The following is a 13,813-nucleotide window of genomic DNA, read 5'->3' on the forward strand; positions in this document are numbered from 1 at the left end:
AAAAAAAAAAGGTGGGGAGGGGGTACAACCTAGATCACTTGCTTGTGCAGTTCACGATAGGGTTCATGCTCCTATGAGAAGCTAATGCCGCTGCTGATCTGACAGGAGGTGGAGCCCAGGCAGTAATTCCAGCAATGGGGAGTGGCTGTAAATACAGATGAAGCTTCCCTTGCTCTCCTGCCACTCAGGAAGGAGCCCAGATCCTAACAGGCCACAGACTGCTACTGGTTCATGGCCCTGGGGTTGGGGACCCCTGCTCTAGAGGACTCAAGGAATAACAGACCAGGGTATGCCTAGATATCTTCCTCTAAAAAAATCTCGGGCCGGGCACGGTGGCACACACCTGTAATCCCAGCACTCTGGGAGGCTGAGGTGAGCGGATCACCTGAGTTCAGGAGTTCGAGACTAGCCTGGCCAACATGGTGAAACCCCATCTCTACTAAAAATACAAAAATTAGCCAGGCGTGGTGCCAAGTGCCTGTAATCCCAGCTACTCGGGAGGCTGAGGCAGGAGAATCGCTTGAACCCAGGAGGTGGAGGTTGCAGTGAGCCGAGATTGCACCACTGCACTCCAGCCTGGGCGACAGAGAGAGATTCCATCTCAAAAAAAGAAAAAGAAAAAAAAAAAATCTCCCATTCCCCAGATACGCTCCAGGGACCAGGAGACACAGATGCTCAGGCTCACGCTGGAATGAAAGTGGCATTTCCCCCTGCTGTCATCATGTCCTGTGCACAGGTCAGCCACCCCTGTACCTTCGTCGCTGTTGTCATCCACCAGAATGATTTCCTTCAGCAGGTGTGTGGGTGTGTGATTGACGGCACTGTGCACTGACCGCAGGATCACCGACAGGGCCTCGTTCACGAAGATGAATATGATGGATATCTGGGGCAGGTCCTTGGAGTACTTGAGCTCCTTACACCTGGGGAAGGAGAGATCGGAAACGCACAGTCAGAGGAAGGATAAAAGCTCAGGTGCTGCAGCTGGACACAGTGTAAGATTTCAGCTGAATCCTCATCCACTCATCCCAAGGTGTGAATCACTGGTTCCCTTAGGCTTCTCCTTGGCTAAGAACTGAGAATAAACCCTAAGGAAGAGAGCACTAACAGATGCAGCCCCACTTCCCCCAAATTCACCACCCTACAGGCAGTGAGTTAGAATGTTAGCTCTGTGATAACCAGAACCTCTAGTGGGTTCAGTAGATGTCTGCATTTGGGTTCCCCCAGAAACAGAGCCTGAAACAAAGGTTTGAGTGCAAGTAGTTTATTTTGGAGATGAAGAGAGCATCACTAAGGGAGTTCCAGGCATCAGTCCCAGGCATATGTCTACCTGCATCTACCTGTGCCACCTACCTGTGCCCTGAGCTTCAGGGCACACCTGCATGACTTCAGACTCCAGCCCCTCCATTTCTTGTCTGAAACCTTCTTTGCTGATGCCTAAGCGGTTACTCCACCCCTTAAATCTCTCAACTAAAGACGACTGGGGACAAGGTGCAGTGACTCACACCTGTAATTTCAGCATTAGGAGGCTGACGCAGGAGCATCGCTTGAGGCCAGGAGTTTAAGACCAGCCTGGGCAACATAGCAAGATTCTGTACCTACAAAAAATTTTAAAATTAGCCAGGTGCAGTGGTGCATGGCTGTATTCTCAGCTACTTGGGAGGCTGAGGTGGGAGGATCACTTGAGCCCAGGGGGGTCAAGGCTGCCATGAGCTATGATCCTGACACTGTACTCCAGCCTGGGTAACATAATGAGACCCTGTTTCTAAATAACAACAACCAAAAGAACACCAGGAATTGATGTATTAGATTGGTGCAAAAGTAACTGCGGGCTTTGCCATTACTTTTAATGGCCGCAATTACGTTTACACCAACCTAATACAAACACCCCAGCTCCCTCAGCCCTAGATCGGGTTAAATGTAAATTCCCACAGCAGGATTAAGTCCCCATCACCCACAGGAGCAATCTTCATAACACACCCTTTGGAGAGGGGGTGCCTTTCCCTCCCAGTCTTACTTCCCACTCCCCTAGTGATGCTTTCTTCACCTCCAAAATAAACCACTTGCACTCAAACCTTTGTTTCAGGCTCTGTTTCTGGGGGAACCCAAAAGAAGGCATCTACTGAACCCACTAAGTGCTTGGTATTATATTATACTAGAGGTTCCTGCTATCATGGAGTTAACATTCTGGGAGAGGAAATAAAACACCCATGCCAATAATCATAGTAAAGGAACAGGACTCCACACTGGAGGAGCGTGCAACCTAAGGCACACCAGCTCTTCTTCGGGAAGTCCTAGAACCTCCCCGGAGACAGGAGACAGGACAACCTGCTGACATCCCTCCCTCACAATACCCAGCAGCCCTCACATGCCCGAGCGCAGAGATTAAAGGGAAGAATTCCTCTCATCCAGTCTGGACTCCAGAGCACAGAGTTTAGGCCTTCTCCACGGCTCCAGGTGATGTAAGAGACGATTTAGTACCTGGGGAACGTGCTCTGCTTTTCTCAGTCACAGGTGCTCCGAGAGTCTGTCCAGGCAGCACCGATGACTTTAATTTTATGCTTACGCCTAAGCCACATTGGAAACAGCAAAGAGAAACACAGTGGAATGGAGTGCCGAGGTACCTGCACTTTAATGCATCCTCCTTCTCCTTATGGGAGATTGCACAATATACAGCACAACGGAATAGAGAGCAGAACAAAGAAAACGGATGAAGCCACGGAGTGAGAGAGGAGCGGAGCTGAAGAGAGAGCAAGAAATACGGCTGTTTCTTATGCTGAGCAGCTTGGGCTGTGTCGGGCTGTATTAATCATGTAGGCAATTTTCAGAAGAAAATAAAGTTTTGTTACAGTATGTGTTTGTGTCTCCTGGAGGAGATTGTCCAGGGATGCATTGATCAAGCAGCCTCATTTTTCCACACTGCTGTAAATCTACTTCGGGGGCTGCCAGGGAGATTACAGCGATCATTGACGGGCTGGCGGGCAGTTGGCAGGAATCATCTCATTGACTGTGTGGTGGTCCGCGAGACAAGGGCACTCCAGAGGGTCCCTCAGAACTCCCTCGGCCAGACGGCAGCAGCCATCCCATCCCTGGTAGTGTGGCAGCTGTCCCACCACGGCTCATTCTCACCCGCTGTACACGTGCATGTGTTACTGGAAAGTGGTCCTGATTCAGACCCCAAGAGAGGGTTCCTGGACCCTGAGCAAGAACGAACTTGGGGTGAGTCCGTAGAGTAAAGCAAAAAGAAGTTTATTAAGAATGTAAAGGAATAAAGAATGGCTATTCCATAGGCAGAACAGCCCCCAGGGCTGCTGGTTGCCCAATTAAATGGTTATTTCTTGATCATATGCTAAACAAGGGTGGATTATTCATGAGTTTTCTGGGAAAGGGGTGGGCAATTCCCAGAATTGTGGGTCCTCCCCTTTTTAGACCAGGTAGGGCAACTTCCTGACATTGCCATGGCCTTTGTAAACTGACAAGGCGCTGGTGGGACAGTCTTTCAGTCTTTCGGCATGCTAATGCATTATAATTAGCATACAATGAGCCGTGAGGACGGCCAGAGGTCACTTTCATAGCCATCTTGGTTTTGGTGGGTTTTGGCCAGCTTCTTTACCGCATCCTTTTATCAGCAAGGTCTTTGTGACCTGTACCTTGTACTGACCTCCTGTCTCATCCTGTGACTCAGAATGCCTTAAACTCCTGGGAATGCAGCCCAGTGGGTCTCAGCCTTATTACACCCAGCCCTTGTTTAAGATGGAGTCTCTCTGGTTCAAACATCTCTGACACACGGTGTCAGGGCACACGTCACACACCCACTGACTCTGTGCATATCTTCCTAGGGCTGGTTTCTCTGATCCTTCGCTTTTAACAGTTTCTGGATTTTGAAACTGAAAAGAAATGAGGCCAGACTGTACAGTCCCAGCACCATCATCTCCAGTCACAAGCAATGGGCTACGCTGCAATCAAGGATCCGGTCGTAAGTCAAGCCTCTTGGCTGGAGCAGGCAACGCCCCCTGGTGAAATGGGAAACGTAGCAGCCTTCAGGGCATGGGGTCCTCAGTCCTGCCCTTTCATGGGTCCAGGTGACCATTTAAAAAATCACAGGGGATGGCCGGGCGCGGTGGCTCAAGCCTGTAATCCCAGCACTTTGGGAGGCCGAGACGGGCGGATCACGAGGTCAGGAGATCGAGACCATCCTGGCTAACACGGTGAAACCCCGTCTCTACTAAAAATACAAAAACTTAGCCGGGCGTGGCGGCGGGCGCCTGTAGTCCCAGCTACTCAGGAGGCTGAGGCAGGAGAATGGCGTGAACCCGGGAGGCGGAGCTTGCAGTGAGCTGAGATCCGGCCACTGCACTCCAGCCTGGGTGACAGAGCGAGACTCCATCTCAAAAAAAAAAAAAAAAAAAAAATCACAGGGGATTTCAGAAGCAAAAAGTGCTGGATCCCACCTGGGATCTGTAACCCTGGGCACGCTGCTCACCCCACCTCTCTCCACAGCTCAGCTTCTCAGTCTGTGAAACTGTGGCAGACCAGGTCTTACTAACAGCTAAACAGGCAGACCTCTGTAACAACTGTTTAAGCGCTGAGTGGTTAAGTTAAATATTAAAAGCTGAAAGAGCCTGTGTCCTCATACAAAGGCTGGAATGTAACAAAAGCCCACGGAGAGTTTTGCTCCGGCCTTTCCTGGGCCTTGAAGCAGGACAAGATAACGGAAGGAATTCTCAACAGGACTCATTTAGGATGAAACAAGTTCTCAATGGGGGTCTCAAGAAACTCCCCAGAACTCCACAAACAAGTTTTATTGGGGGTCTAAAGGAACTCTCTCCATGATTTAGCAGGAGACAAGATAAGGGTATTCACCCTTAGCACATGGACCCATGTAGATTAAGTAACTTTACTGACGCTCCAGAGGAAGGTCTTCAAGACTCACACTTTAGTTATAGATTAGAAGAAGCTAGGACGGGTGCGGTGGTTTACGCCTGTAATCCCAGCACTATCGGAGGCCAAGGCAGGGGGATCACAAGGTCAGGAGTTCAAGACCAGGCTGGTCAATATGGTGAAACCCCGTCTCTACTAAAAATACACGAAAAAAAAAAAATTAGCCAGGCATGGTGGCGGGCGCCTGTGGTCCCAGTTACTTGGAGGCTGAGGCAGGAGAATGGCTTGAACCTGGAAGGCAGAGGTTGCAGTGAGCCAAGATCGTGCCACCGCACTCCAGCCTGGGCGACAGAGTGAGACTCCATCTCAAAAAAAAAAAAAAGAAAGATAAAAAAAAGAAATAGCTAATCACTTACGTATTTAGATGAATGCACGCTTACATGCAGACACATAGCTCAGAAGGTATACAAGTTCTACAATCCTTTGTGATTTTCAGTTGGTCTGGTGATATTTTCCAGGCCTTCTCCCTGTAGCCGGTTACAGAAATAAACTCTCTTCTTTCCCATTTCATCTGCATCTCGTTATTGGGCCCAGAGAATAAGCAGCCCCAGCAGGCTTTGAGAGCCCATGAAATGTCCCTGGGGACAGGAGACAAACTACCAGCGGAACACCAGGTATTGATGTGCATATCCCCCCAGCCCCTCAGCCCTGGAGCAGGTTAACTTCAAATTTCCCCCAGCAGGATCAAACCCCCAACACCCACAGGAGCAATCTGTATAACACAGCCTTTGGTGGGGAGGCGCACTGTTATGCACTAACTCATAAAATAAAGGTCCAGCCTGCCAGGCTGGCCCTGCCATTCTCCCTCCTGGCTCCTCTGCTCACTTTTGCACTTCCCTGATGACCACTGGCCAGGCTTCCAGAGCCGTCACCCAGATCCTGCCCGCACCACCTACTCAGGGCTCTGTTCCCAGTCAGGACCCAGGTTTCTAACCTCGCCCAGTTAAACAATGATTCACCTCTCCCGGGCCAGAGTCCTCCAAGATTCACGGATTTACTTGACAGCAGACAATATAAATGCTGTAATTATTATCATAAAAATCAGCATTCTTTTTGCTGATCATTAAGCTCTAGGGAGGTAGACGCTGCCTTTAAAAGTAATCTCGAAGCCCAGCCTTTTGCCTGATATATTGAAGATGCTCAGAATAGCTGGGTAGATGGAAAGATGGACAGCTCAAGTTCTGTCAGAGGCGTGTGAACCAGGGCGACTCCATCTTGGATAGGAGCTGGGTAAAATGAGGTGAGACCTACTGAGCTGCATTCCCAGACGGTTAAGGCATTCTGAGTCACAGGATGAGACAGGAGGTCAGCACAAGATACAGGTCATAAAGATCTTGCTAAAACAGGTTGCAGTAAGAAGCTGGCCAAAACCCACCAAAACCAAGATGATGACAAGAGTGACCTCTGATTGTCCTCACTGCTACACTCTGATCAGCACCATGGCAGTTTACAAATGCCATGGCAATGACAGGAAGTTACCCTATATGGTCTAAAAAGAAGAGGCATGAATAATTCACCCTTTGGTTACCATAGAATCAAGAAATAACCATAAAAATGGGCCATCAGTAGCCTTCAGAGCTTCTTTGTCTATGGAGCAGCCATTCTTTATTCTTTCACTTTCCTAATAAATGAGCTTTCACTTTACAGACTCACCCTGAATTCTTTCTTGGGCAAGATCCAAGAACCCTCTCTTAGCGTCTGGATGGGGACCCCTTTCCTGTAACAGTTTTAAGCATTTTCTGCCAACAGTAGACATAGGCATGGGTTGATACGTACGTTACTTCCAATCAGATACTAATACCCAACAGGGCAGAAAGACCAGTGAAGGAAGGCAGGTGACGGTGGACAGGAGAAGGGAGAGGGGACCCCACAGGCCACAGACATGCTAGAGATTGCACAAAGCACGGAAACAGATGCTCCTGCCCCTGGGAGATAATGCTGAATCCATTCCCACTGTGGCCTGAGGGCTATCAGACAGTGCATCCAAACTGCATGGTGTCTGGACATCCCACACGCTGGCAGGAAAGAAGCCCCTCCCTCATTCTCTCATTCCTGAAGAGCTAAGGGGTGAAACGTTCAAGGGCTCAGTGCCAGGGTGGCCTGCATGGCGCCCTCTGGTGGGCCCAGCAACAGCCAGTGCTGGGCAGGAGGATCCAGGGAAGGGAACCATCAACTCAGACCCTGGCTTCTGGCCCCGTCTCTCTATAATGAAACCTACAGATTCAGACACATTTTCTGCCTCCCTGTTGGCCTCCCAGGCTATAAAAGCCAGGCAATGGGAGGCTGAGGTGGGCGGATCACTTGAGGTCAGGAGTTTGAGACCAGCCTGGCCAACATGGCAAAACCCATCTCTACTAAAAATACAAAAATTAGCGGGGCGTGGTGGGGCATGTCTGTAGTCCCAGCTACTCGGGAGGCTGAGGCAGGAGAACTGCTTGAACCCAGGAGGTGGAGGTTGCAGTGAGCCGAGATAACACTACTGCACTCCGACCTGGGCAACAGAAGGAGACTCCATTTCAAGAAAAAAATAAAAATAAAAATAAAAGCCAGGCAAGTAAGAGCAGGCTGGAAGCTTGCAAGGATAAAAGAAGAAATTCCAGATGTGAAAGACGCCCAGAGAGCAAAGAGAGATAGGCATGCCACATAAACTACAAAATACCTCAGCATCTATACCTGGGGGTTGCTGTGTGCTCCCTCTAGCAACACCGACTTGAACCTGGGTTTCACAAATCACAAATTTCCTTTCAATAACTAGTCAGTAAGCAATGAACAGTCCTTTATCTGAAAGAAGATTGGTACCCAGAAAGCTATTTTAAGGTGTGAAGGTCTGGACCAATTTCTTTTTTTATTTTCTCCCCACCCCCGCTTTGCAGACAGGGTCTCTCTCTGTTGCACAGGCTGGAATGCAGTAGCTCAATCACAGCTCACTGTAGCCTCAACTTCTAGGGTTCAAGTGATCCTCAGCCTCCCAAGTAGCTGAGACCACAGGTGTGCACTGCCAGCCCAGCTAATTTGTATTTTTTGTAGAGATAGGGTCTCGTTAAGTTGTCCAGGCTGGTTTTGAACTCCTGGGCTTAGGTGATCCTTCTGCCTCAACCTCCTGAAGTGCTGGGATTACATGCATGAGCCACTGCACCTGGCTGGACCAATTTCAATGGCCAAGACCAGAAAGGGGCTACAAAGAAATTCAAAACCAAGTTCCTCAAGAGCTAATTGGAAAACAGATCCTCTGCAAAGCTGTTGTCATAGAGAAAAGAAAGTAGAGACATATAACCAACCAAGTGAAATCTCTAGAACAGTGAACACCTTACTGCCCATCTGTCCATCTGTCTGTCTGTCCACATGCCTGGGATGCTTCCTTGACCTCTGAAACTCCTTGAGACTGACCACAGTTACCCCCTGCCCCCCGCCCGCCAGCCAGGCACCTCTGGGAATCACTGGAGAGAATCACAGTTGAAATCACGGTAGGTCAAGGCCCAAGGCCTCCAGCAGGGAAGAAATCGAAGCCCAGAGCGCCGGTCGTGCAGTCGCAAAAGCAGACCCCTGCCCTCACAGGACCACTTTTAAGGAGACAGTTTGCCTGACCACAATGTGGTAAAAATGAGAGGTATTAAGACATGCTTACAGCCGGGCACTGTGGCTCATGCCTGTAATCCTAGCACTTTGGGAGGCCACGGCAGGCAGATCACTTGAGGTCAGGAGTTCAAGACCAGCCTGGGCAACATGGCGAAATCCTATCTCTATTAAAATTACAAAAATTAGCTGGGCACGGTGGAGCACGCCTGTAGTCCCAGCTACTTGGGAGGCTAAGGCAAGAGAATCGCTTGAACCCAGGAGGCAGAGGTTGCAGTGAGCTCAGACAGTGCTACTGCACTCCAGCCTGAGTGACAGTGAGAATCTGTCTCAAAATAAAAACAACAACAACAACAAAAACATGCTTGTGACCCAGTCTGCCAACTTGAAAACAAAAAGCTCCCCAAACATCCCCATCACTGGAAAACAATTTAGGTACGACAGGGCCTAGGAGGCTCAGCAGGCTACAGAAAATGATGCTGCTGCTGCTGACGATGATAACTAACACATAGTGTGGGCTACATGCCAGAAACTGCTGGAAGCTCCCATGTACTAGGCTTTAATCCTTACAGTAAACCGTAGGAGGTAGGCAGCAGTATCATGCCCATTCTGCAGATGAGGAAACTGGGGCCCAGAGGGGTGAATTCACTTGTGCTAAGTCACACAGCGTTGTCTGAAAAGTAGCAAGATGGGAACAGTATCTTACGGTGTTTAAACTTCCAAATGCCCCTGCCTGGATAGGCACGGTATGGCGGCTGCAGCGGGCAAACTTCCACACAATTTCCAGCCCAACCACTAAACCACTTCCTGTGCGAGACTTTTTTTTTTTTTTCTTCTCGTCTCTTCTTTTTTTGAGATGGAGTCTTGCTTTGTCAAGCTGGAGTGCAGTGGTACTATCTCAGCTCACTGCCACCTCCACTCTCCAGGTTCAAGCGATTCTCCTGCCTCAGTCTTCTGAGTAGCTGGGACTGCAGGTGTGTGCCACCACACCTGGCTAATTTTTATATTTTTAGTAGAGGCAGGGTTTCACCATGTTGGCCAGGCTGGTCTCGAACTCCTGGCCTCAGGTGATCCGCCTGTCTCAGCCTTCCCAAGTGCTGGGATTACAGGCATGTGCCACCACACCCGGTCAATTTTAGTATTTTTAATAGAGTTGGGGTTTCACCGTGTTGGCCAAGCTGTCTTGAACTCCTGACCTCAAGCAATCCGCCCACCTCGGCCTCCCAAACTGCTGGGATTACAGGTATGAGCCATGGCACCCAGCTAATTTCTTGATTTCTTCATCTCTGCCCTAAAAGCCCCAACTAGGAGAAAGTCCTCTACAGCCAGGTGCACCATGCCCATGGCCCGCTGGGGGCAAAGTATTCCCACATAGTATCCCTGAGCCGGGTCAGGTTTGATTTCCTATCAAGAAGATATGAGCGAGCGGAAGCTGGCTCCACCTCCCCTGGGGTTAATAAGGCTGGCGGGAATGTGGATAAAGCTCACGCGGGAGAGTGCTCTACCCCCAAGCTCTGGAACTGAAGAACTCCAAGCAGAGAGGAGCCAAGGTTGTCCTCAGCCTCTCTGGGCTTTGCAAAAGTCCTGTGCTAATGAGTCACTGCAGCACTTCAGCCACTGTGCACCCAGGCCTGACTCGGTTGTCCCCATCATCCCTCAGGGCAGGGACACAGAAGAGGACCTTAAAGGGGCTGGGGATGGAAGGCGTACCTGTGCATGCTCAGGCGGCTGGGCAGGTGACCGAAGGGCCTGAGCTCAGCCCCTAGTCTTTGTTTCTTGGGTCTGTCTAAGGCGAGTGCTCCCCTTTCCAGGGTCTACCTGGGTTTCTCGGTATCGCTTGGCTCACGTGGGCGAAACTGTGTGGCCGATCTGCAGGACTTCCTTGCTGCTCCCCTCAACTCTAGCTCCCAAGTGCAGTGATGCCCCTCAGTCTCTGCCCTAACATCTGCCGCACCCGAGGGACGGGACCGATCACCAAGCACTGCCCCACCCCAATCACCTGGAGTTCTGGGACATGAGGGCTAAGGCACATTAAACACTTCTAACAAGGCAGTTGTCAATGCAAAGCAGGAGATGCTAAGTGTCAAACGAAGTATCTACAAACAGCTGTAATAGATGGGCTATGCTGGACCAGGAAGGTGGGGACGGTGAGCTCCAGGCTGGATGTGAATGGATGGATCTCACTGAATCAGACTTGCATGGTCAACAACAGAGGGAGAAATGGGACATCAGAGCTCTCCTGAGCACAGGGGCTCTCTTCCTCGACGTTCCAGGGGAAACCTCTGTGAGCTTGTTTAGAGATTACGCAGTAAAGAGCTAGACTCACAATGGAATGACAGCCTCACACCAGGTTCTGCAAATTCCGACCAGGCTAATTCCTATTCACTTCCAAAGTGCTCCATAAACATGCAGAAGGTCATGAGTATTAATAAAGGCTTTACCGCTGATGAAGGTCCGTGCTCTCTAGGTGCTCAGGCCTCTCTACCACACGCCACCCCCAAACTCTTACAGCTCTGGAAGGCAACATGGGATGGAAACTGTGGGATTCTGATGGAAAAGGTAGTTGGAGTCAGAAAACACCACCTTGACATTCTCAGAATAGCTGCAAGCCAGTGAGAGAACCCTTGAGAACTGCAGCACGCTGTGGACATACACATTTTCACATCGTCTCTTTCCACTGCCAGAGGAAATTCTGCCACCAGACACCCTTCCCAAGGTCTCCAGCCTGCCCACCTACCCTGCGGACATGAGATGCGCCAGTTACCACAACCGTGTGAGCCAGGTCCTTAAAATAAACCTCTCTCTGCTCAACACCACTAATCATTAGGGAAATGCAAATCAACGCTACAGTGAGGTACCACCTCACATCCATTAGGATGGCTACTGTTTAAAAAAAACAAACCTGAAAATAACAAGAGTTGAAGAGAATGCGGAGAAACTGAAACGCTTGTGCGCTGTTGGTGGGAGGGGAGGTGGGAGGGGAGGATGTTATGGCTGCTGTGGAAAACAGTATGGTGGTCCGTTAACAATAATTACTATCTGAGTAGCAATTCCACTTCCAGGTATATACCCAGAAGAACTGAAAGCAGAGTCTTGAAGAGATACTGTACACGCTTGTTCATAGAGCATCATTTGCAGCTAAATGTTGGAAGCAATCCAGGTGCTCATCAACAGACGAATGTATCAACAAAATGTGGTATATGGAGTCAGCCTTCCCAATCCACAGGTTCTATATTTTCATATTCAACCAAACCACAGAGGGAAAATATCCCCAAAATAAAGAAAAAAATAACATAGAGCCAAACACAGTAACTCCCACCTGTAGCCTTAACTAATTGGGAGGCCAAGGTGGGAAGAGTGCTTAGAGGCCAGGAGTTGAAGACCAGCTTAGGGAACATAATGAGACCCCATCTCTAAAAGTAAAAATTAGCCAGGCACAGTGGCACATGCCTGCAGTTTCAGCTACTCAGGAGCCTGAGGTGGGAGGATTGCTTGAGCCCAGGAGTTCAGGGTTGCAGTGAGTTATGACCGCACCACTGCACTCCAGTCTGGGCAACAGAGCAAGACTCAGTCTCAATAACAGTAATAATAATGATACAAAATCAATAAGCGTAACAATTATTTACATGAGATTTACACTGCATTAGGTATTATAAGTAATCTAGATTTAAAGTATATGTGAGGATATGCGTAGTTTACGTACAAATATTATGTCATTTTATGTGAGGGATTTCCTTGAGCTTCCATGGATTTTGGTATCCAAGGGGGGTCTGGAGCTAATCCCTTTCAGATACTAGGGGATGACTTGTATATATAAAATGGAATATTATCCAGCTTTAAAAAGGAAGGAAATTCTGCAATATACTACCACATGGATGAACTTTGAGGATTACTAGGTGAAATAAGCTAATCAGAAAACACAAATCCTGTATGATTCTACTTACAGGAGTTACCTAGAATGGTCCAATTCATAGACAGAAAGTAGAAAAGAGGTTATCAGGGGACAGGGAAGGCGGAATGGGAAGTGATTGTGATCGGGAGCAGTGTTTCTGTTTCAGATGAGGAAAACGTTCTGGAGATGGATGGTGGTGGCAGTCACATGACAATGTGAATGTGCTTAATGCCAGCGAACCACTTAAAAATGGTTAGGACGGTAAATTTTACGTTATGTATGTTTTAACACAATAAAAAATGGGAAAAATAAATAAATTCATTCTCTCTCTCTACCTCCCCGTCCCGCCCCTGCTCAATTCCTTCTCTTTCTCTAGGGAACGCGAATGAACGCATTGCCCTTTGGTTGGGAAAAGATTACACCAGATTGCAGTGTCACACCTCATCAGAACCTTGTCATTGCAATCTCTCCTTCCTGTCACCACTTCAAGAGCCTCTGACCCACACCCAGGGATGCCCAGGAGGACCACACCTGGTTTCGGTTATTGCAGTGCAATTATCTCAAACCCCCAGGGCTTGTTCTGGACCTCACTGACACCCAGAACAGCTGCACTTAGACCACCTTTGACTTCAACAGTCATAATCTCTCTTCATCCCAGTTCTCCAGCCTCGTAGTCCCAAAACCCCTACCCTTACTCAGACTTCCAGGCCCCAGGACACTTGTTTTTGTTTGTTTGTTTTGTCTTTGTTTTCTTGAGATGGAGACTTACTTTTGTGGCCCAGGCTAGAGTGCAATGGCGCGATCTCGGCTCACGGCACCCTCCGCCTCCCGGGTTCAAGCGATTCTCCTGCCTCAGCCTCCCGAGTAGCTGGGATTACAGACACCTGCCACCACACCCAGTTAATTTTTGTATTTTTAGTAGAGACGGGGTTTCACCATGTTGGCCAGGCTGGTCTCGAACTCCTGACCTCAGGTGATCTGCCCACCTCGGCTTCCCAAAGTGCTGGGATTACAGGCGTGAGCCACCATGCCTAGTCGTTTTGTTTTGTTTTTTTTTTAATCTATTAATCCTTCCCTAGTTTCATGTTCATCCAGTCGAACTGGAATCTCCACACTTCCTTCAACCAGGTTCTGCCTTTTGCCAGCCCCACAGTTCTCCTGTCCCTCTGCCTTTCTTTCCCACAAGTGCTGAAGGACCCCAGCTCTAGATGGAGCCACCCCCTTGCCGCTTCTCCCCTTCTCTCACACAGCTGAGATTGCAGGCTGCAGGACCAAGTCTCACATTCATGCAGCTGCAAAGGAGACACCTCCAGGAGCTCTAGTCTTTGCTCTGCACGTTTCTTTCCTTTTTCTGAGATGGAGTCTTGCTCTGTAGCCCAGGCTGGAGTGTCATGGCGTGATCTCGGCTCA

The 13,813-nt window shown here is 49.2% G+C and overlaps 1 protein-coding gene across 1 annotated transcript in view; it reads right to left on the reverse strand.

Moving 5' to 3' along the window:
* The window catches only part of GALNT17 (polypeptide N-acetylgalactosaminyltransferase 17), a 595,450-nt gene that overhangs the window by 329,207 nt on the left and 252,430 nt on the right, over nt 1-13,813 (reverse strand). Inside the window, exon 3 of the mRNA XM_017956661.3 lies at nt 754-920. Within this exon, the coding sequence (XP_017812150.1) occupies nt 754-920 (167 nt within the window). The remainder of the gene's footprint in view (nt 1-753; nt 921-13,813) is intronic.

This window comes from Papio anubis, chromosome 4 (assembly GCF_008728515.1).
Source record: "Papio anubis isolate 15944 chromosome 4, Panubis1.0, whole genome shotgun sequence".
Taxonomy (NCBI): Eukaryota; Metazoa; Chordata; class Mammalia; order Primates; family Cercopithecidae; genus Papio; species Papio anubis.